The 23,744-nt window shown below is 40.8% G+C and overlaps 4 protein-coding genes across 6 annotated transcripts; 1 reads left to right on the plus strand and 3 right to left on the minus strand.

The window, feature by feature from the left end:
* Positions 1–112: 112 nt before the first annotated feature.
* Positions 113–6,611, minus strand: snx5 (sorting nexin 5). Its single transcript, XM_079229681.1, has 13 exons — positions 6,499–6,611; positions 5,348–5,452; positions 5,111–5,221; positions 4,903–5,024; positions 4,675–4,798; positions 4,228–4,323; positions 4,020–4,125; positions 3,836–3,911; positions 3,706–3,745; positions 3,510–3,596; positions 2,811–2,970; positions 2,619–2,704; positions 113–1,473 (listed from the first exon to the last, which is right to left on the minus strand). Exons 1-13 carry the CDS (start codon positions 6,532–6,534, stop codon positions 1,423–1,425), a joined length of 1,200 nt encoding a protein of 399 aa, XP_079085807.1. The 5' UTR covers positions 6,535–6,611; the 3' UTR covers positions 113–1,422.
* A 563-nt stretch (positions 6,612–7,174) lies between these two features.
* On the plus strand, positions 7,175–9,868 carry mgme1 (mitochondrial genome maintenance exonuclease 1). Its single transcript, XM_079229895.1, has 5 exons — positions 7,175–7,710; positions 7,821–8,058; positions 8,136–8,268; positions 8,912–9,035; positions 9,750–9,868. Exons 1-5 carry the CDS (start codon positions 7,197–7,199, stop codon positions 9,785–9,787), a joined length of 1,047 nt encoding a protein of 348 aa, XP_079086021.1. The 5' UTR covers positions 7,175–7,196; the 3' UTR covers positions 9,788–9,868.
* A 67-nt stretch (positions 9,869–9,935) lies between these two features.
* On the minus strand, positions 9,936–12,673 carry LOC306746625 (glycine N-acyltransferase-like; the record flags this gene model as incomplete). The annotated part of the gene is given in 5 exon segments (XM_079229558.1): positions 9,936–10,290; positions 10,292–10,372; positions 12,099–12,203; positions 12,300–12,410; positions 12,602–12,673. Coding segments are annotated over 5 exon segments (705 nt in total). The 3' UTR covers positions 9,936–9,954.
* A 4,819-nt stretch (positions 12,674–17,492) lies between these two features.
* On the minus strand, positions 17,493–22,791 carry LOC306747128 (glycine N-acyltransferase-like protein 3). 3 transcript variants are annotated; one of them, XM_079230142.1, is made up of 6 exons: positions 22,700–22,791; positions 21,393–21,506; positions 21,150–21,257; positions 20,943–21,063; positions 18,760–18,892; positions 17,493–18,643 (listed from the first exon to the last, which is right to left on the minus strand). In XM_079230142.1, exons 2-6 carry the CDS (start codon positions 21,462–21,464, stop codon positions 18,244–18,246), a joined length of 834 nt encoding a protein of 277 aa, XP_079086268.1. In that variant the 5' UTR covers positions 21,465–21,506; positions 22,700–22,791; the 3' UTR covers positions 17,493–18,243. The 3 variants fall into 3 exon arrangements, with proteins under 3 accessions (XP_079086268.1, XP_079086266.1, XP_079086267.1); XM_079230140.1 differs by having other exon boundaries at positions 21,390–21,506; XM_079230141.1 differs by lacking the exon at positions 22,700–22,791 and having other exon boundaries at positions 21,390–21,898.
* Positions 22,792–23,744: the final 953 nt, after the last annotated feature.

Genomic DNA, 23,744 nt, shown 5'->3' on the forward strand with positions numbered 1-23,744 from the left:
AGGGCACTCTCTAAAGTACAGATGTAGTACATTTTCATACAACAGACAGCATGTTGTATTGTTCCTTAAAAATAAGCTATACACCTTAAGAAGAAATACAGAATTGCACAAATCAAACTTGGGAAAGTAGGATTTATTCAATGCCATTGTTACAAATTTATAAAAAAGGTTAATGTTCTGTAAGAAAACACGATGTAAAGGAATTCACACACTTGGAATCCATTAGAAATACATTCAATTTCTTAAAAAACTATAATGCATTTTAACACTCCACTGAGCCTGGTCATGATTGTAGAGTGTGTTTTTTACTTTCTTAGTGCATCTTCCGATAAATTCTTTAAATAAACAAAATGTGTAGAGGATCTGGTAAATATATCAGGCCTGATACATGAGACCCCATCAATAACAAAAAGGGGAATTTAGAGCAAAATGAAGAAAAACAATAATTACACACAGAAAATGAATGGCTAGGGTTGGTTGGGGCGAAGCAGCTGCTGAGGACATGATACATGTAGTGGAGGGGTATGACGCGCGCATTGTGCAAAAAAAAAGAAGCTAAATGCAGATTCAGAGTCATTACTAAGGTTGCTTTTGCTTTAATAAAAATGCTTGACGCCTACCGTTTGAATTGTTTTTTTCCCACCAAGTTGTAGCTGAAATCTTCCGATTCATCAATAGCATCTTTGATAACGGTGGCATCTGAGGCCACTTCTTACAAACAAGAATGTGGGGACTGATACAACTGTCCATTCCTGGAGGTGAAGTGCAGCTATTTTAGAAGACTTGACTCTCATAAGTCAGTCATGAGTTTTTCTTCCGGTTGGTTTAGTATCTCTAATCTCAGAGCCCAAGAATGCAGATCATGATGATGCGCCGCGCCGCGCCCCCCCCCCATTACCAAACAAAAAAGCCTCAAAAGATTGAGCATAAAACTTAGGTTATGGCGATGCAAAGAAAATATGCTCTAACCCTGAAAAAAACTAAAGTATTTAAAAAGTGTACACAAGAGAAGAGATTTGAATCGTAATATACGGAGGCAAAATGTAATGAAAAAGGCATAGGTGCAGAATGTGAAAATTATAAAACAAGAAATTAGGAGAGAAAGATGCACCTCTATTGGTGCTGCAGAGGAATGGAAGACCTTAATGTTGACAGCCTCATTCTGCAGAGGAATTCACATCGAGTTAGACTCCCATAAATAATGGAAAAGGATGGACCACAGACCAGAGGACAGGGACTCTGTAAACATGAAGACGTTCTGCTTACAAGACACTTGGTCTCGTGCAGGGTTTTAAAGTGGCATCAGACCCATGGGTGAGAGCAAAGATAGGGCTTGGATACGTGTCCATGCAAGGACCCGGGGACGCCAGGTTTCCATTTGCTATGACTGGTCACTTGCTGATGGTAGGACAGGAATACTTGTCAGATGCTCTTGAGCAGGTCAATGCATCCCTGCAATAGAGTCACGTTGTTCTGTGGACACGGGAGAAAACAGTATTGATACTCCTGAAGAGTCCGTCATCCAATATCTTACCAAATAAAACATTGAAATGCTCGATTCTATCCCAGTTACAATCAGGGTTTTTTAATAATCTATCTGCATTTACAAATGTAAACAACATATTTTAAGTAAGCTCAATAAGCTTGATGGGCGAGTTTAAAAAGCCATGTCGACATCATCAAATCCACAAGAAGGATCTAACGTATCACGGTGAGCACAAATAGAAGTGGGTAAAAGGTGTGTTAAAGGTGCTAAATTTGAAATTAGTCAGTCAGTAAATGGTTATAATATATGTCAAGTCAAACGTGTTTAGAGTTTCTAGCAGAAATAATATAAATAGAAAGTAAAACATTAAATAGGAATGGCGAGGTGGGACGTAAGCAAAGCAATTGAAAAACGGGGCGGAGCTTATAGACCGGAAATAACCATGGGGCGCACTTAAGGGGGTGAGGAGCAAACGCCGCGAGAAAAGAGAGTACGCAGCAGATGATCTGCGGCAATAACGGGGCATCGACAAGTCCGTAGAATAGAAAGAAATGTAGGTTTTGTGCAGGACTTTGTAGATAGATGAGACTGGTGTCCTTGGATAATAGATTGTCCCCTTCAGTCCAAATGAGCGGAGGACTAGTTCTGCTGCTCGCTGATTACTTCTTGTCAATCTAAGTTTTTAGCTGTAGCACAGTTGGCTGATAACCGCCGGCTCAGATGTTACTGTGTGTAGAGCTGTTTGGAAGCAATCCCTCAATATAAATATGCTCTGAATTTGGAATTTGACACATTTAAACTTAATTTCTGAATTATCTAATGTTTTACAACTTCCAGTGACACACACTGGTAGAATTTGGTGAGCTTCCCAACCACACCTTGCCATTTGTGTTTGTTTCAGTATTCCACAAAGGACTATCTGTTGAATCCAAACTAAACCAGTGCTAACCAGGTACACAACAAATGATTTTGCATTCTCAGTTTTATAATATCATTTTTACATGCATTACTTTTCTGACGTTTGATGATGATGATAATTGAGATGTTTGCAGGTGCATGTGAGATTGATTAATTAATCACACTATGGTTGTGCCATTGTGTAGAAATCCCTCTGCTGTGTTGTGCTGCTCACCTTGGCATGTTTTATCTCCAGCTCAGCCATCTCTATGAGGTTCTTCCTGAAGGCCACAACACGCCTGCCCTTGAAACTGGTGAGTTCTGTGAGGATAACAGTGTCCGGTTAAAAAATGGCTTGCACAGTGCCTACCATTTTATCCACAAGGAAGCAAGTAAAGATTGCACTCTTGTGCACGGACGCACAAACCTTTCTTGCCAGACTCTGAGAGCTTGTCAAATTTCTGCAGGCACTGCTTCTGGTGCTCCTCTGCCTGGGGAATGTCCTTGCTCTTCAGTCGAGCCTTATCCAAAGCCTTGTTAGAGTTCTCGTAGTCAACCAACGCCCGAGCTCGCCTGTACAGAAGGTCCTGACATGTTCCAGATCGTTTAAAACATGAAAAGTTAAAAGAATACAGAGAGAGAATTTTGGTACATATCTAGCAATACATTAAGCTCAACATCCAATAATTCAAAAGCTAATTTCATGTTCGCAAGATTTTAACAGAAGATGTGCTGAACAGAAAATAATAATTATCGAGAATACACACACATCTTTTCTATACAACATGGTTTCTGTCTGCTCCTCAAATGCAGATATTTAAAAATTTCACTAAATCCTCAATTAGTCCTTGTGCTGAATACAACAAATATGGCTGATCCCATGCTGACTGGAAAATGGCTTCCTTGCTGCTGAGTAATACAAATTATCTTCTGTTTGTCTTTACCCATAATTCAGATTTATTAAAAAGGCAAAACGCCGTGTTTGTTGCAGTCAGCGTTTGTTATTTCAATGAGTATGCCTGGGTGGAATGGGTCGCATTGTGTTTGAGTTGCAGCAATATGTGAACTTCATGAGAGTTGTGAAACTGTGGATCTTGTCTGAAGGCAGATGATAAACACGTCTCACCTTGGCAGCCTGGATGTCTCTCATGTAATATCTGAGTAGCTCTGTGAGTTTCAGCTCCTGGTCAGATGCGACTCTTCCCTCGACTTTCTGCAGGAACACAAATGAAGACATGTAGTAGCGACCACAATGTCTGTACTTATCAGAACAATAATTTACAACACTGTCTCAGTTTGTTGGTCATTTAAGTTTTACTTACTCTGAGCTTCTCAAACAGGTCTCCCAACTTTTCCAGGTGCCTGAGAAAAAAGAAAAGAAAGAACATGGAAAAACTCTGCACAAAGTATGTCCTCGCATAAAAATTATTAAATTATATATAATAATCTCACTTCTTATTTGCTGTGCTATCATCAGCAGAGAGAGTGTTCAGAGTGGCAGAGATGTGGATGTAATCATCCGCAATATCTGTAATAACAGAAATTAGCAATCAAAACAAATTCAAAAATATAAATGAATTTAGCCTACTCAACTCAAAATGAACAATAATGTGGTAATGTAAAAACCATGTTGTACTTTTGTGCGAGCGTGTCATTTTCTCTGCTTTGGCAGTGGAATCTTTTATCTTGCTGTAGTAGTCGAGCAGGAATGTCTTCTCCTGCTCAAAAAAATCATCCACTTCCTGTGTAGGACACACACACAGACAAATGTAACTGTGGAAGTGGCTACAACATAGAGGCTGTAAACATGCATATAATCCAAGTAGATCATGCATGAGCCTCACCTTTATTCCTGAGATAAGGACCTCATCAGCTGACTTCACCATGTTTTTAAAGAATCCTCCAAACATTTCCTTGGCATTCTTTCTTCTCACCGTGAGCTAAAATGACAGAATTTAGAAAGTGTACATGTAACATCCATAATTGCAATCTGATTTATTTGTTAAAACACATTATATGTTGTTGTGGAAACTAAGTAATACTTTCTTGTTTTTATATTGCGTCACAATAAAGTCCACAAACACTCAGACTAGATCTTCTGTAAATAAAGACTTTAAATCTTCGCTAAGATATGTTAACAAACAACATAGCCACTGACTGACATATATTACATAGAGAACTGCTGATCACAGCAGGATGCAAGCCATGTGTCACAGGTCTCCAGTAAACTCTATTTCCTCTTTTCCAACTGACATCTCGGGGAAAGGAAGTCAGCAAAACGGGGAACTCACATCCTGGTCATACTCTAAGAAAATCTGGAAGTTTCTGTCTTTGCTTAAATTGGGGTGAGAGGACAATCTTTGCAGGAAGACTTCGTGCACTTGGACAGTTTTCTTGAATACAGCCAGGTACTCACTGAAAATAAAAATAAAACAAGATGTTTTTTTTAAAGGTTCTAACTCAACACTGTCTATAGAATACAATGCACATATGTCGTTTTGTTTCAGTGTCACACTCACGCCTCCAACTCCTGCTTCATTTTAGTGTACTCCTCCTTGGTCATAGTGGCTTCACCTTCCCCCAGTTTGTGCATCTTCTCTCTTGGGCTCTCAAAGTCCGGCTTTGGGGGCACTGGAGGAATCTATGAATGATAAAGCAGGAAACAACAAATTACTTAAGATTCATGACAAGTTCAATGGTCTTTGTGTCTTAATAAGTCCAACTTACAATTAGACCGGCATAGTCCTCAGTCTCAACCAGAGTGTCATGTAACCAGATGAAGTCTTCATGCTGCCTCGGAACAGAGAAGTCTGGCTTCTGGAAAGAGCTAATTGTGGTCTGGGAACAAACATAATTCAATAGTATTTTTGTTAAGAAAACAGCATATCAGCAAATACCCTTATATAATACTTTGAAGGTTAGTAGTTGAGTTATTTGTTGGAATACAAAAGTTTTTTTCTTTACCTTTGTATGCACAGTAAACTTGACTTTGTCCCTTTCACAGAGTGCATCGGGAATGTCAATGAGAAGAGAGGCATCATGGTTTAGATCTACAGACACAGAGCGCATCTAAAAAGGAGAAATAATACACCAAGGTTACCAAAGACTTTTACTGGTTTATCACAGTAGTACAGAGTAGACAAATGCATTTTTTAGGTTTCAAACCCGGCTTTCGGAAAATAACCAACAGGTCTCTCATCTGATCATCTGGCTACAACTTCACAGTGAGGACACACTGAGATTGGCTGTTAAATATATAAACAGAAAACACGTTAGACCGGGAAAAGTCTCAATCAATAGAGCTCATAGGTGCATTTACTTGAAACGTGCACAGTGGCTCTTAGAAATCATTCTTCCATGAGTTTAGAGATTTCAGTGTCTGTGTTTGGTAAAAGGTCTGAAAACAGATACTTTTGGATCCAACAGTGGGTGCAGACTCCAGTCTTGCTTTGGCTAAGGACTAGTTTCTCACCCTTGTTTATCTGTTATATTATGGCATAAGGAATGAACAGTCTTTACTAGTGTCTCTCTTGCTGATGAACACGCAAACGCACACACACAGTTCAGTGTTTTCGACAACTTAATGGGCATTTTAGAGAGTGTAGTTGTGTAGCCCCACCCCATTGATAAAGTTATTTAACTTAGATAGTCAGAATGCTAATAATCGTATAACTAGCTCACTGCAAGTCAACTGAGTTGTTTATGGCCAATGTGGTGCAGGTCGCCAAAACAGTCAATAAATATAACTGAATGCCTTTCATGCTGACGTTGTGTACTTTCCCTGTGTGTTGTAATGAAAAGAAAATAGCATTAACTCAAAACCATTGCCTTCACTGTTGATCTGTTAGTTACACGTCCAGTAACATTAAACCACAGCAAATAACACTTTTCTAACTGCACAGATGCAGTTTAACACCACTGGTTCAACGCAACCCACTTCTCGATATATTAATTGATAACACGTTTGCTAGCTTTAGCCAGGGGCTAGCGCTGTGTAGACAAAAACAACACAAGTTAGCGGCAACAACTTAACCGGGAAAGCGACCGCTAATGGTCGCTAACAGCCGCTTTCATGCGACCAGGGCTGATTTTACTGCAATTTACATTGAACCAACCTTTTCCTTGTTGCTTTCGTCTATGGTGGATGTCATGGTGGCACTCTAATCGACGGCACGGCGAGAACAGGCCAGCAACCCAAATAACAAAACTATATGCAGGAAGCTCTCCCTCTGCTGACTGCTAGACGCCTGATGAACTGTCAAAACGTTTTTCTTGCCCCCCTCCAGATGACGTCATCATTTAAACCCCGCCTTAAAGTCAATTAGATTGGACGACATCGAATTTACCAGTACTGTGATTGGTTTATAACCTACTCACTCACACCACTCTTCCACGTTTCTATTCATGTGGTTTAATATTAATGCTTTATGATACATTGTTTTTAAATGGGAATATCGCATTTTGTTATCACTAGGTAGCAGATAGACGAGACGTGGTCTGCGTAGAAGTAAATTAAAGTAAATAAAACGAGTACCGCCTCAATGATACGCTACGCATTATGGGTAATGTAGTTAGCATCATTACAAATACCCGGAACTTCATGTAGCATCTACGGAAGTGTGTGTGACCGAAGAGGCGCGTCGTGTAGAAACAGTGGTGTTTGTTGGGACGAGTTACTATGGAACATGTTGGGGCAAGTACCGTCACCCAAATGAAGGGTAGCATCTGAAAAGTACTGTGAAAACACTGAACGTGAGCTATATGTAGCCCGTTAGCTCACGTTATTGTCTTCTTGTTCCGTGAAGTGCTCACGATGTTCATTCTCAAACGCGTAGCGTGCGTTGGCGGTACCGTTGTCCCCCAATGCACCGCCCTCTCCGTGAGCAAGTTCTCTGCTGGCCGTTGCCTAGGATCCGCAAAGAGACGCAGTCCGTACAGCTCGATGGACAGCGAGCGCTACTCATCGCTCGTGAAGTCCATCATGTCATCCAGGGTCAGTTCCCAAACCCCCGACACCCTCCAAGCGGAGGACGAACACGTGTATGGACCTGTTGTCAAAGTTGCAGCAACCTCCTCGAGACCAGAGCCTAGGCTGCCCAAAAGTCTGCATCCCTTCTTGGACTTTAAGGAGACTCTTGAAACGGAAGAGCCGCAGCCGGGACCTCCAGCCCGGATTGCGCTAAACCGGGAAAGCAGGCCTCTCGTTCCGAGTGTGACCCGCATTCTTCAGCAGACGCTTTCCCCAGAGCAGATCTTCTACCTGGAGAGGTGGAAGAGGAGGATGGTGGCGCAGCTCGGAGAGGAGGGCTTCAAAGAATACAGTCAGAGTAAGTCTCGTCGCATCAATGTCAGCTGCTTTTGAATTATGTGTGACGTAGTAAACTCTGTGGTGTCGGGACAAACTGAAAAGTGACCAAAAGTTGTTGTTCTCAACCAGATTTATTCCGGCAAGGGAAGCTTTTCCATTCAGTCTTGGAGGACGTCCTGGCGTCATGTGCAACTCGGGAGAACACAAATCCTCCGGAGACTTCCGAGTATCCACCAGAGGTCCAGGGATACATGGAGAGCATCTCTCATGTCCTGGATGACGTCAGGGCCGTGAGAGCCACTGAAAGCACTGTGCACCATGACACACTGAACTATCTGGGGATTTTGGATTGTGTCGCCCGCTACAGGTACATATTGTGGTCTGCAGACAAAAGTAGACCATACTATTTCTATACCAGACTTGACTGCATGTGTTTGTATGCAGGGGTGTACTGTGTGTTATTGACTGGAAGACTTCAGAGAAGCCCAAACCTTTCCTGAGCAACACGTACGACAACCCGGTTCAGGTGGCGGCTTATGCTGGTGCTTTGAACAATGACAGCAATTACAAATACCAGGTGATCTACTGAGCTACACGATGTGACACTCTTTTGTTTCTCTGCTTTACACCCAGATTGTTTATCTCTCAGCCTGAAGTCAGATTCTGTATTTAAATTATACATTAAAGAGTCGTAAATAAACACATTTAATCTGCAGGGTTCTTACGGTCAAGGAAAACCTGGAAAGGTCATGGAATTTTAAAATGGTTATTTCCAGGCCTGGAAAAGTCCTTGAAAAAATTATAATTTCAAAAGTTTTGTAAAAGTCATGGAAATATGTTATATTCATGTGTTCATGATGTTCATTTACTCTGAGTTTGAAATAATGAATATGCTTTTAAAAGAAAGACGCTCAAAATATAAGCAGGCATACATACAGGCATCTATATAAATGTTTATTCTTTTAATCAAACTATTGTCTCTCATTCATTTGTGTCATTTAAGGTTTACTGTATGCTTTGGAATTCTCATTGCTAGTTTAAATACAAAATGTTCTCACTTTTTCATGTATACGCCGAGATTTCCCAAAATGTTTGGTCATGGAAATTTGGTTTAAATTCATGCACATCCATTGGTCAAAATGTGTATGAACCCTGAATCTGTTTAATTGTATGTCTGCTACAGTGTGTCACAAAAAACTTCTCATTTGTTCTCATCACAGGTTGAACAGGGACTCATTGTCGTCGCCTACAAGGACGGCTCACCTGCCCATGCTCATCAGTTGAGCTCAGAGCTGATGTTGAAGTACTGGAACACTTGGCTGATTCGTCTCGAAGAGTTCAAAGGTAAACCAGTGAGCAGGTTTTTCTATTCCTTTTTAAAATATATATATATATATATATATATATATATATATATATATATATATATATATATATATATATATATATATATATATATATATATATATATATATATATATATATATATATATATTCAATCCCATTTCCAATTTGTTATTTATAAATCATGGATTTAGTTCAGAAATAACTTGATCTCAAACATCAGTTTAGGCCAACTTTATTTCATTATATTTGACCTTTTATGACCAAGTTATTAGTTGATGAAAACCTTTTTGAACTTTTAATTTGATCTACTCTGGATAATATTTATGCTGACAAATACAATGTTTTGCTCCAGTTCTTTAATTGTTATATACAACAATAACAACTGTTTATATGTTATAACAGTTACAGAAAGGCAGTTGTTGACAATTACATTTTTTGATCTCATGCTCCCTCCAACATGTGCTCTTACAAAAACGAACGTTCGCTAAAACAAACAAAACTAAATAGAATCTGAGAAATAAAATGGTGCAGCAGCTAAACTACATGAATAAAATAGCCAGGTTAGTAATAATAGAATGTATCAACTGTAAAGCAAACAGGTTATGCAGTATTAACCTACATTTGCATGATGAGAGCATAATTCTCCATTATCATACATGTTTTATAAATATGCACACAATTAACATTAACAATCTTTTTTTTAAATTTCAGATCCAGAGATGCATCAAGTTCTTTTAAGAGACGTTTGAAGAGAGGTCTGCAAGGAGCAGGTCACTTCAGTTTAAGACAACTGAACCTGAAGTGAAAATATAACATCATGCAAGTGAGGAGGAGGATAAAAACTGAAACCATAAATTATTTCCTCTTTTCTACACGGGGAGCAACGTATCATTTTAGAGGCCCTATTGGAGGTATTTTAAAAACCATTGAATTCAAACCAGGCTTCCCTGTACGAGGGCTCCTCGATAAAGCCCATGCTTTTAAAGAGCCTGTGGGAGACCTCATTCTCCTCCTCTATGAAGCAGAACACTGGGTAGCCCTCAGTGTGGAGCCTCCTGGCCATGGCGCTGATCAGGACTTTGGCGTAGCCTTTCCCTCTGTGCTCTGGCAGAGTGTACAACATGTCCATCGCACACGACGCGTAAGTCAGGATCCAGGATGCGGGCTTTCCTTCTGCGTCCAGCACGCAGCAGGAGGGGAAGTTTGCGAGCATGTTCGAGATCATCCTGACGGCGTCCTCATTCTTTCCAAAACTTCCAGGTCTGATTCACCAAGCCAATGTGGGATTCGTCCAGAGAGCTTAGTGAGAGCCCTGAACCCGTTTTATTAATGAACTATTAAACGTAAGATAATGATTTAGTCCCACACTAGACACTCAAAGATTGCCCTGCATAGCTACGTGTCAATAGAGGGAATGTTGGATACACCCCCCAGTGTCATCAGGTGACACACTGCCAGTGTTTTGCAGGACCTGCCTTTTTCTGTTGCCACTGCTTTGACTGTCTCTACGTGGTGAAGATTGGTTCCTTGGACAAGTCATGAATGAAATGCTATTATTACATGTATGAAATTTCCTTTTGGATTTCTTAGGCATTTTGCACGATTAAAGATTTCAGTCTACCAGAAGTGATTTCAACTGTTTTGATACCACAATGTGCAAATATCCGGCACATCCTGTCTCAACGCGATGCAGAAACATTGATCCCTTGGATCTCTCCAACTGATCCAGAATGCTGCAGCTCGTGTACTAAAGAGGACGCGGAAGAGAGATCACATTACTCCTGTACTAGCTGCTCTCCACTGGCTTCCTGTAAGATCGAGAATCATATTTAAAATCCTTCTCCTTACCTACAAAGCCTTAACTGGTGATGCACCATCATATCTTAAGGACCTTATAGTGCCATATTACCCCACGAGAGCATTACGCTCACTGAATGCAGGGTTGCTTGTGGTTCCCAGAGTGTTAAAAGGTAGGTTGGGGGCTAGAGCTTTCAGTTATCGGGCTCCTCTTCTGTGGAATCAGCTTCCACTTTCAGTTCGGGGGGCAGGCAGGGTCACCTCATTTAAGAGTAGACTTAAGACTTTCCTCTTTGATAGCGCTTATACTTAGAGCTGACTCCGTCAGGAGAGGGAGAGTCAGACGACCCCGGTCCTCCCCCTGGCCCTGCTGATGCAACTGGCCTGGAGCCGTCCTGCCAGCTGCCATGGCCCTGCTTTCTCCTCCCACTGCCCCTGGGATGCCCCTCCTCTCTACCTCCTTCTGCTTCATGGGTCGTGGCTATCTGGATCATGGACCATGCATACTACTCATTATATGAATAATTTCTGTCACATTCATGGAATGTGCTGTAACTCCGTCACGTTATTCATTTTGGCCACATGGCATCTATTGCTTCTGTCCATCCGGGGAGAGGGATCCTCCTCTGTTGCTCTCCCTCAGGTTTCTTCCCCTTTTTTCCCTGTGAAAGGGTTTTTACTATCTTTATTGGGGGAGTTTTTCCTGATCCGATGTGAGGTCCCGGGACAGGGATGTCATGTGTACAGATTGTAAAGCCCTCCGAGGCAAACTTGTATTTGTGATGTTGGGCTATGCAAAATAAACTGAATTGAAATATTGATGTATTAGAAAGAAAATAATAAAAGAGGTCACAAAGTTGCTCTGATATGTATGTGTTTACATCGTCATCTTAGAATAGAGGGTGTCGGTTCCCTTATGATAAGCATCCCCTGTTATCACATCTCATCTTACTTCAGCTCAGTTTTGATTTGGACATCACAGTATAGCATTAAAACTGTCACATACATTCATGCACGAAGACCAGATTCACTCTTGCGGTGAAATACTTATTCACAACACCTGTCCACAGAAGGCAATATACAAAAATATATAGAGATATCTGAACAAATACATAAAAGTAAAATAAATACAGGTGTGTCTGCAGGAGTATTAAGTCAGTTCTCTTTTACCATGATTTAATACGCTATGAAAGCAATGTAAGCAAAGAAAAGAGCATAAAAGATGAATGCTATGACTTGAGCAAAAGTGCTTATTGCTGTTACCAAGGCATACCGGGTCCAGTCAATAACAGAGGACTTCCTCATGGTTTCCTCTAGACTAGATTCATCCTTTGCAAAAACTAATGTGTCTTTGAAGAGATCCCCCTTCTGCAAGAAAAGAGAGATGTGAAGACACTGTATATGCAGAAACACAGAACAAAGTAGATATACACATACACATGTCTTACATAGATAAGTAGTTACCTGTTCATATTGGGGTTTGCAGGCAAGGACATTGAACTCTGGCCATCTGTCCGCGAAAACCCTCACAAGGTCTGATCTGACTCTGTTTTTGAGGACCAGACAACCATAAACCTTAAAAATGAAAAAGTTACATTGTAATCCAAAGAATGGCTCCATCACTTACTTAGGGAGTGAATATGTTTCAACGTGTTGTCAAACAAACAATATGTTTTAGGTTAATATTAGCCATCATCTTGCAAAAGGCAACTATATTACTATATTGTACTGTATAGTAAGTATTTATTACAGTAGTTCGGACACACCTGTTGTGACCGAGGTAAATATCTTTTTAGCAGAGTATCAGTAATTTTTAGCTGCTCTCCGGTCAGTTCCATGGTTATTTATTTCCAGTCTAAAGTAAGGAAGCCGTTCCGAGTGTCCACATTGGGTACATCCCAAGTCTCTAAATTGTCGTTTCCTCGATCCTCGATTGAACCGGAAGTGGTTCTGCGCCGCCATCTTGACGGCCGTTTCTCAATACCCAAGTACACGAGTACGGACTTGTGAACTTTTGGAGTCTGGACTTGGAGTCTGGACTTGGGAGTCCAGACTCTCAAAGACAGGAGGACGCAGGACGGTCTTTCTGCAATTGGAACAGCAGCTGACTTGATGACGTCACCACCTCAGCTGTTGTTGTCATGAGTAACTCTGATTCTTCACTATAAAGTATTTTTACAGTCAAACAAAATATGACAACCCTGCTTTTTTTGTACTGGTTTCACAGACATACACATATCATTGTATATATATCGTGTGTGTGTATATATATATATATATATATATATATATATATATATATAGTGTTTAGAAATATATATAATATATATATATATATATATATATATATATATATATATATATATATATATATACACACACACACACAGATACACATCTCATTGTATATATATTGTGTTTATAAATATGTATTTTATATAGATAGTTATATAGATACACATATAATTGTAGATATAATGTTTATAAATGTGTTTATATATATATATACTTATATATTTATATAGATACACATATAATTGTATATATTATATGTGTATAAATATGTATTATATATATACTTATATATATACACATATAATTGCAAACAATTCTGTCAAAAGTAATAAGACACCACTGTAGTTCAAAGTAAAAGTTAAATTAAAATCTTAAGTTATAAACCTTAACCTTTCCCTCAGTCAAACTGATTTAATGTGACTGTGAATAAATAATAATGATTGCTTGTTAAATCCTCGAAACAGAATTATATCTCATGTTTAATTGATACGGAGACATCGGAGCCAGCGGATCATTTCAAAAAGTCCAGCCGAGATCAGGCTGCTGTCGGCGGGCAGCAGAGCGCTGACGGCCCGTTGCTGCGGGGCTCACTGGTGCCGCGAGCAGGACCTTAACTCATCGGCGTATCTTTTTAAGTCGGCCGATTCTTGAGAAAGCAACCACAGATTTGATGCTTAAACAACTAACTTCTCGCCTGAAAACATCCTAAAATTAAATTGTGTGACTCAACAACGGTAGTATTCAGAGAATGTCAACTTTCAGTTATGAGTTTTCTCATCCGTCAATAGGCTCGTTCGAGATGAGCCAGTTCTGCGCAGAATCGATCGGCGGCGATCGGCGCGCAATGCATGCCGGTTAGATTTGTGTCCGACTTGCTCCCGACTTGCTCTGACGTCATGTACACGTGGTCAACGATACTCTCACGAGACCAAGTCACCGTCGATTTCAGAGGCAGCCGCCGCAGTTGCTTTCCAACGACTGCGTGGCCCAGTGCATGATGGGAAACGCCTGGCTGTCGCCACATCAGAGAGCTGATTGGCTCTTAGATCTGACAGCAAACACCACGTGTTGTAGAAAATTCTTATTTTATGTGTAGTTGTAATACTTAACGCTGGATTATTGACTATTCGTCTCATGTTTGATCTAAAAACATTTATTGTGTGGTTGTTAATACAAAATCGTATTTATACAACACACATCTAAACTACTAGTAATGTATTTCACAGGCAGACATCAAAAGAACAAAGGATGCAGCTACACACTCATTTTTACATCAATATATATTTATAAACACATATCATAAATCCAAACGTGATCTGTAAACTACAAGTAAACAAAAATTCGGAACTAACAGGAAGTACTTTTTTCTGTGACTTCCTGCGTATACACAGCTGACAGCTGACAACTGTCCGACTTGATCGCAGTTTTTTGTCAACGCCTCCTGCTGCGGCCGCCTGCTCTCGTCTGGATTCCAGGCGAGGCGCAGCTCTAACGAACGAGCCTATTGTTCCCCGTTTGCTGGTCCGAAATGCATTCTGGGATATTGGCTCTCTCAAGTACGCTCAAGTCTGCTCTGATGCATCCCCGGTAAAATGGGTGGATCAAGTCACGTCCGGGCATTTTCACCGTTCTTGGCGAGAAGCGGACTTTTGAATTGGAACAGTACTTGGGCCGCGACTGATGACGTTTGACGAGTCCACGAGAACACAAGTACAGAGAAGAACGCTGATTGAGAAACGTTATTCTGCACGGAGGAGCGAGGTTCGAGGAGTGAGGAGGGAAATCGGAGGAGCCATGATCAAGGAGCCCTGACAGCAGGCTTCCAGGAAGTGTTTTAACGCTGGACACACCCCCTCGCTGTTCATCTGTTATGTGATTGGACGCTGCAGCTGAGCGGACTGATCGCTGGAGTTTCATACCAGAGACGATCACAGATTAAACTCAAGCTATATATTATATCCATCCATCTATTATCAGCCGCTTATCCGGGGTCGGGTCGCGGTGGCAGCAGGTTCAGCAGGCCGACCCAGGCTTCTCTCTCACCCGCAACACTTTCCAGCTCATTCTGGGGGACCCCGAGGCGTTCCAAGGCCAGCCGGGAGATATAATCCCTCCAGCGTGTCCTCGGTCTTCCCCGGGGTCTCCTACCAGTTGGACGTGCCTGGAAAACCTCTAATGGGAGGCGTCCACGAGGCATCCTGACTAGATGCCCGAACCACCTCAGCTGACTCCTTTCGACACGAAGGAGCAGCGACTCGACTCCAAGCTCCCCCTTGATGTCCGAGCTCCTTACCCTATCTCTAAGGCTGAGCCCGGCTACCCTACGGAGGAAGCTCATTTCGGCCGCTTGTATTCGAGACCTCGTTCTTTCGGTCACGGCCCAGAGTTCGTGACCAAAGGTGAGGGTTGGAACGTAGACCGACCAGTAAATGGAGAGCTTTGCCTTCCGGCTCAGCTCCCTCTTCACCAAGACGGACCGGTACAGCGCCTGTTTCACTGCTGCAGCCGCATCGATCCGCCTGTCGATCTCCCGCTCCACCTTACCCTCACTCGTGAACAAGACCCCGAGATACTTGAACTCCTTCGCTTGGGGTAGGCAGTTTGTCCCCACCTGGAGGGAGCAATCCACCGGTTTCCGGCAGAGCACCATGGCCTCAAATTTGGAGGTGCTAACTCTCATCCCTGCCGCTTCACACTCGGCTGCAAAACGCCCCAGTGAATGCTGGAGGTCACGGTCCATGGAGGCAAACAGGACCACATCATCCGCGAACAGCAGAGAGGCGAACCCGAAACTCCCGAACCGGATCCTCTCCGCCCCCTGACTGCGCCTAGATATCCTGTCCATGAAGGTCACGAACAGGACCGGTGATAAAGGGCAGCCCTGGCGGAGGCCAACACCCACCGGGAACGTGTCTGACTTATTACCGAGGATACGAACACAGCTCCTACTGCAGGCGTACAGAGACCGGATGGCCCGTGCCAACGGGTCCGGCACACCATACTCCCGCAGCACCCCCCCACAAAAACCCCCGAGGGACCCGGTATATATTATATCTGTTCTCTTATTCACCATCTGGTTAAAATATGTTCATTGTAGGTCTGAATAATAAAACGACCACAAACAACTGTCTTCAAAGATTTTAACTGTTGTTTCCCTCAATAACTTGTATTATGTATGTCATTAAAATCAGAGAGAGCTGGAAAGAGGAAACACTTTTTACACCACGTAATGAAGAGAAAACATATTTATATTGTGGGTTATTTTATAATGATGTCACAATCAGAATTTCAAAACATACTAATAACAAATAATAAATACATAAGATGCATTCCACCGGTAGAAATCGATACTGCGCGTATAAGCAGGACACATCACAGTATATAAATACTCAATGCAGTTTATTAAACGGTAACAGACGACAGAGAAAACATCTCCACTCTGACACTCATGATAACATAGTAGTTTAACACCATTAAATCAACTGAAAACATTTTAATCAATATTTTAAGTGCATTTTTATTGGAATGTTCGCTAAAAACTCTCAGGACAAAACTCCGTCAGCTGTTAAACGACTGACAGCTGATCAGATGTGATCAGCTGTCAGTCGCCGCAGTCATCAGAAACCGACTTCGCTTCACGTGACGCTTCAGAGGAAAGGACGTCTCATGACTATTAAAACATATTTCCTTGCGTCTTCTCTCCCTGCTTGGTTTCCTTGCGTCTCTCTATGCATCCCTGGTGGGAGGGACTAAGACGCAAGGAAAAGACGCAAGTGAGGGACACGGGGATGCAATTTAGAGACTTGGGATGTACCCACTGTTGGGAAGGAAGTGAGTAAAAATGGTTGACAGCGTTTTTTTCAGACTTCCGATTCGCGCTTTTTCGCACACGTCAACTGTGGGTGAATACAAATAAATAAAAAAACTCTTCCACGTTCTCTTTTGCCTAAGGGGTATTCAGAGGTATTCAGATATTACAAATCGTATTCAAATAAAAGTACAAAATCATTACCATAAACAAATATAGGTTTCTTAAACCAAAAGTAAATACTCATTATGCAGACTAGTCCATTCCTGATGTATTACTAAGTTATAATTGGTGAATGTGTATCATACTTCAATGTTGTAACTCATGAAAGGTGGGGATAATAATAACAATAACAATAATACTGATGGGTAGCTTAATCGATGATAATACATCATAATGTATTTGTGTATTATATTACAAATATGAATTTGCAAAGTAACTAGAACTATCAAATAAATGTAGTAAAAAATACAATATATTGTTCCCCAAAATGTAATTAGAGTAGTAGAAGTATGAAGTAGGATAACTTGGGAAGTGCAAGTAGCTCAAAATGAATACACTTGAGTAAATGTTACATTCCACCGTTAAAGGTGAATTATAGGCTAACACTTGTCCACAGGTGAAATACTTGTAAACCAGGTTTAAAATTTGTGAAACCCTTTTTTCTCCCATCTTGATAGGAAAAAGGGCGATATTAAATAGTTTCGAGACCATAGCCTTTAAATCTACATTTAAAAATAATGTACTGTATACTGGTCAAATCCATATAGAAAACATTGAGACCTGAAGGCTGTTTGGAAGCTTATTTCAGAATTGTGATGCCTTTGTTATAGAAACAGAAACAGTTCTTGACACTGGAAGCTCACGAGTAATGTGAAAAGGAGATCACACTCTCTTTGAAAAAAACAAATGCATGACATTTGGGGAGTTTTTGGGGAAAAAATGTATTTGCACTGGTGTGCATACAATGAGATAGACTTTATAGAGGACATACTGTATACGGACATCATTTGATAATTGTTCAGTGCCAACAGAGAGCAAATAATGAATTAAGGGCTCAATTTACTTTGGAGCTGTCCTCCAAACACCTGCACCTATTATGAAAAGATGACATTGTTATTGTATTATTTGTGTCATTTAATGCATCATTCCCTTCCACCACTGACAAAACGATCTGGGTTTTAATTCAATGCTTTTGGGAGCCTTATTTGTGTACACATACAAAATGTTAATCACATTTTCATTCAGTAAAACCGTATGTTTGCAACGTGTCAGCTGTACTTTAAAATCACAATAGTTACAAAATCAAAAGTTGAACTCAAACCATGCCGCCCTGTATAAGGGATCCTCAATGAAGCCAAGGCTTTTAAAGAGCTTGAAGGAGACCATGTTGTCCTCCTCTATGAAGCAGTACACTGGGTAGCCCTCAGTGTGGAGCCTCCTGGCCATGGCGCTGACCAGGACTTTGGCGTAGCCTCTCCCTCTGTGCTCTGGCAGAGTGTACAACAAGCCCATCGCACAGTAATCATACATCAGAATCCAGGACACGGGCTGACCCTGGCTGTCAGTGATGCAGCATGATGGGGAGTTGCTGATGAAGTTTTTAATGTTCATGCGACCCTTCTGGTTCCCGCCAAACTTCCAGGTATTATTCACCAAGTCAACGTGGGAAAGGTTAAGAGAGGAAATCCTTGATTCAAGCTCACTGTGTGGAGAATCAGAGCATGACAACCGATGAAACAGTAATATTTTACTATTCACTTATGAAAGCAAAACATGTGAATATGTATCCTTAAAAGTAAATTGTAATGATCTGACAACCTGTCAGCTGCTGGTGTGGGCAGATGACTGCTGTCTCGCAAATAGAGAAGACGCACTGTAGCAAAGACTCGGTTGTTGACTTCTCTGTCAGAAGACACTTCTTTGATCATGGTCGCATGAGAAACGTCCAATCCTGGAGGACAAAAAAGATTTACATGTTTATGCCATTCTGTAATTTTTTGAAGAGGTAATATTCAATTTCTTTACTCATGAAAATAGCAATTCCACGCTATACTCCATTACAATTTAGAGTCCTGCATTGAAAATGTAAAATAAAGTGTATTACTATGAGCTAAATGTAGTTTAAGTATCAAAAGTAAAAGTACTCAATGCAGAAAAATGGTCCTGGTGAGTGTTCAACTTCTATATTTATGTTACATGGATTATCAACAGTGTTGGGGTAGTTACTCAGAAAAAGTAACTAGTTACTTCTGAAAATTGTAACTAGATTACTTTACTAGTTACTGCATTTGAAAAGTAACTTCACTACTAGTTACTTTACTTTCCTTTCCTTTTTTTTAAGCAAATGTCCAAATGAACCGCAAAGATACATGTACAAACATCATGGCCCTTTCATCACTTTATTTTCAATGTTCAATAAAGGGCATCTCTTAGCCTTTCCACATGTATTGTAAACATGTAAAACAAAATGGCATATAAAACTCAGCCATTAACTTGAACGAACATTAACCCTGTTCACACTGTCTGACCAAAGAAATATGCCTCACTTTAAAATCCACAAACAACAGGATGCAAGAGGCTGTGTATGGTGGGGACGTTCAGGTCAAACAGCATAACACATTAAAAACAGGCTTTTGGAAACATGAGACCCCACTAAACCAAATGGGGGCCGACTCCTAAGAACAAAACCAGCTTGTTATAGGAATCATTGTAGTGGTTTAAGAAAAATAGAAAAATTAATGGCACTTTCCCCCATAAAATAGAAACAGAAATGCACTTAACCCAAAAAATAGAAACTGAAAATGCAATTAAATAAACAGAAAATCCACTTCATATTTGCCTAAATAAACAGAAAGTGCACTATATCCAATGAATCATTTTTCTCTATTCCCTAACCCTTCAAAATAGCGATTGTATCGCATGAGTAAAAGTCTCTGCAATCTTTTATCCGACAGCCTGTTCCTCCTTGGGGTCAGAACAATACTGCCCAGGCGGAAAAGCCTTTCGACAGTGTTGTAACTTGTTTTATTACATGATTTACTCTTATTGTGAAGAGCATGTAAACAGGAAGTGCTTTTACTTTGAAGGCATAAAGTACAGTGATGCGTGCTTGTTGACGCTAACTAATGTTGATGTTACGTGTGGAAAATATATACATGTCTGGTGCAAGAGCGCGTTCTCAATGCTTTAACAGTTGTAATACTGCAGTTCACCAGTAAAGTGATCCCGTTCATACCAGACGTGTCTTGTCCTCATTAGAAGCTCCACGTCATTACAGACAGGTGCACTTGATGGTATTGGAGTGTTGTATTGCTTTGCAATATCCTTAATCCTAGGGAACCTGGAGAGAACCTCCCAGTTGGATCCGGGCACTCCGTCTCCGTCTCATCCATTCCCCGCTTCCCTCCTTTTACGCACCAGCAGCTACGTCACTCAAATCACTCAGATCGAGTTCTGTGATAGGTTGTTCATGCAGGAAGTGTCGTGTGACTCGCGCGCCGCTAAAAAGAGAACTTTTCGAACTGGTACAAATGTCTTGAGTAACGCAGGAACGCGCGTTACTGAGGTCTAGTAAAGTAGTGTAGTTACCAATATTTTGAGTGTAATGCGTTACTTTACTTCGTTACCTATAAAAGTAATTACGTTACTGTAATCCGTTACTTTGTAACTCGTTACCCCCAACACTGATTATCAACAGTGCAGCATTAATGTTTCATAGTGATAATGCACATTTTATAAGCTTGCCATAAAGTTTCAGGTGTAAAATTGTATTCTGAAAGTAACTAGGTCTCCAGCTGTTAAAACATTAACATGTATGGAAATGAAGATACTATATCTACTCCTGAATTGTAATGGAGTTGAAGTATAAAGTGGCTAAAAATTCAAGTGCAGTACTTGAGTAAATGTACTTAATGCTATTTACACCACTACGTTACACTGAGACAAATAACCTTGCCTGTTGAATGATATCATGAGAGCACTCTGCAGGGACCTTAACTCACCTCTAAGGAGAAAATATGTGCTCCAGTCAACTACATTCTCTTCTCTCAGCATTTTCCTTAAAATATGTTCATCCATGCTGTAGTAGGACACAATTCTCATGAACCCCAGGGCTTGCTTGGTCTGAGAAATAAACGATGCATTCAGCAATCAAGTGGCAGACAGAAACTCAACGTATGTACAAAGTTGTCAGTGTTGTGTGACCTCACCTTGGGGTCAGGTCGACAAATGATAACCTGAAAATCTGGCCATGTATCAACGATTACCTCCAATGTGCTTGGTTTCTTCCTGTTAATCCTATATATCAAACCGTATACCTACACACACACACACACACACACACACACACACACACACACACACACACACACACACACACACACACACACACACACTGCGGTTAAATGACACATTGAGGAACATGCTGTAAATTGTTTGCAGCCCCTTACCACAAAACTCTTGGGGAGGTGCTTGAGCAGAACGCCTTCAGCGATCTGGAGTTCTTCTTTGTTGAGGATCTTCATGTTTGAGGAGTGCCGCTTCTTCACAGACGCAGTTTAATGTGCCTAAAGTTTCAACCCATCTGCTCCAGTGAAAATGGCCTCAGCCTTTATAAATCATTGACAGTCGCTCACCGACCACCGTTGTTACACTTGCACGCCAAGATCTGCATGTGCCTCGTGGGAACGTGCACAGCATTAGGGCTGCAACAACGAATCGATAAAAATTGATTATCAAAAGTGTTGGCAACGAATTTCATTATCGATTCGTTGTGTCGCGCGATTATTACGCCGGGCAATAAGTCACGGAGAAGAAAAAAAAGAGCGGAGCAGAGCAACTGGCCGGCCAGCGTTTCTGAGATTGGAGTGAGACACGAGAAAAGCTGAGGTTGTGATGTTCTCAAAAATAGAAGATCTTTGACAAGTCGAGTCTTGGCCAATCAGCGTCTTCATGGTCCTCAAACTTGTTTTTAATGGAAGCTAGTCAGCTTGCTATCGCGTTAGCTAACGTGTTTGGGTTGTGTATTGTCGTTAAAGTTCCGTTATCTTCCGTTACAGTTCAGTCTTGCTTGTAAAAAAACGTAACGTGATGAAACATGCCGTCACCCCCCATCTGGTTCAGTTCACGCTGTCACTCGTTAACGTTAAACCGGCTCACCGGCGGATCTGGCTGCAGGTTTTTTTTTTCACTCAAAGTAGAATGAAGCAAATCACGTAGTTGGGCTTAGCCAACAATGTGACGTCGTGGTCATAAGAGACCCAGAATGAAAGAGTTTAAGGAAGAGGACGCTCTATATGGAGCAGCTTCCCTCTGTCCCAGTATTTCATACATATTGATAAAGCAGGGTATGTAAATGCAGCCTCTGGAGGGATCAACTACAGTAAAAAGGGCTCACATTTGGCAGATGTAAAGCATACATGTGTATGTTTTTAGTGTTAGTCCATTTTGTTGTTTTAATGAACAGCTCAGGGATGTTCAAGGAGCAACCTGTTTGTGCACTTTCTGAAGATGTTTTGTACTGTCACTTCTGTTTTTGAATAAAGGGTTGGAAATGAACGCTTTTTTGATAAAAACATTTTTTTATCCGATTCATCGATTAATCGAAAAAATAATCAACCGATTAATCGATTATTAAAATAATCGTTAGTTGCAGCCCTACACAGCATGAAGTGAAACAATTCCTTATCGTAGTAATTACTGCAACGATGTAATTTTTGATTGACATTTTCAGCATAGTCATGCGTGTGCTTTTTCTTACTTTTGAACGGTCACATTCCTCCTCTCTACCAGACCATCGGTGACAGCACGACTTCTTTTTATGCCTAATTTGGCATACTCTTGTGATCTGTTAGAAACCTTTAACAAGAAATATAATTTTTGAAAAGTACATGTGAAGATACAAACATGACTTGACATATTACTATCACACAACTTTAAAAAAGCAATAAAAAGCCGAATTAGTAAGGCCAGCATTGCCACTTTCACAAACTCAGTCCCCTGGTCTGTGAGAATTATTTTTAGAGTCTCAAACTGGAGGCCTGATTTAATTGATAAGGCACCGTTCTTACATAAGATGCAGCTCAAAGCGAGTGAGAGAGGAACAGAGGAGCTTTGACCTTTAGTCAGCTCTCTTTCGGCTCGCTGTTGGTGGTTTTGCACACTTGTAAATGTAAATAAAAACTTGAAAGACAATTACTCTCTTGCGAGTTATTGTTACAGAATTCCCACCACACTTTTCAAATAAAATAGTAATTTTATCAGAATGACAATAGTTTACAAGCAAATGATGCTCACTCACCAGAATGTTGACTCCATCAACATATCAACATGCAGTCCCAAATAAACTTCCCTAGTCCTAGAGCACAACTTAAGGATGAGTTAATATTAATACATTAATTATCTCGCTTTTACTTCATGATATCCCTACGTGTAATTTGATTTGGTTTTCCTTTGAACAGGATAAGAAACCCCAAACACATCCATTGACAAATAATTATGATGATGGTCAAAAGAGATGACGATGATATGCCTGATGTTATTGGTTGGACAAGGAATTAATTAGATTACTCCACCTCATATACTTTAGGATCAAACAATGCTAGCAGCTGATATTTCCCACTGTTGAGGAAACAGTGGGAATTTCATACATTTAACACTAACCTGGTCTGAGGAAGGCGCTTGCAATGCTCAGGCAAGTAATAAAATGTTTTCCATCATTGAATGTAACTCATTTTATTTTGCATTAAAAACTAAAACATTTGTACTGATCCCCAGGAGGGGACACTCACATGAAGTCAAACTGT

The sequence above is a fragment of the Taurulus bubalis genome (assembly GCF_910589615.1).
Source record: "Taurulus bubalis genome assembly, chromosome: 14".
In the NCBI taxonomy this organism is placed as follows: Eukaryota; Metazoa; Chordata; class Actinopteri; order Perciformes; family Cottidae; genus Taurulus; species Taurulus bubalis.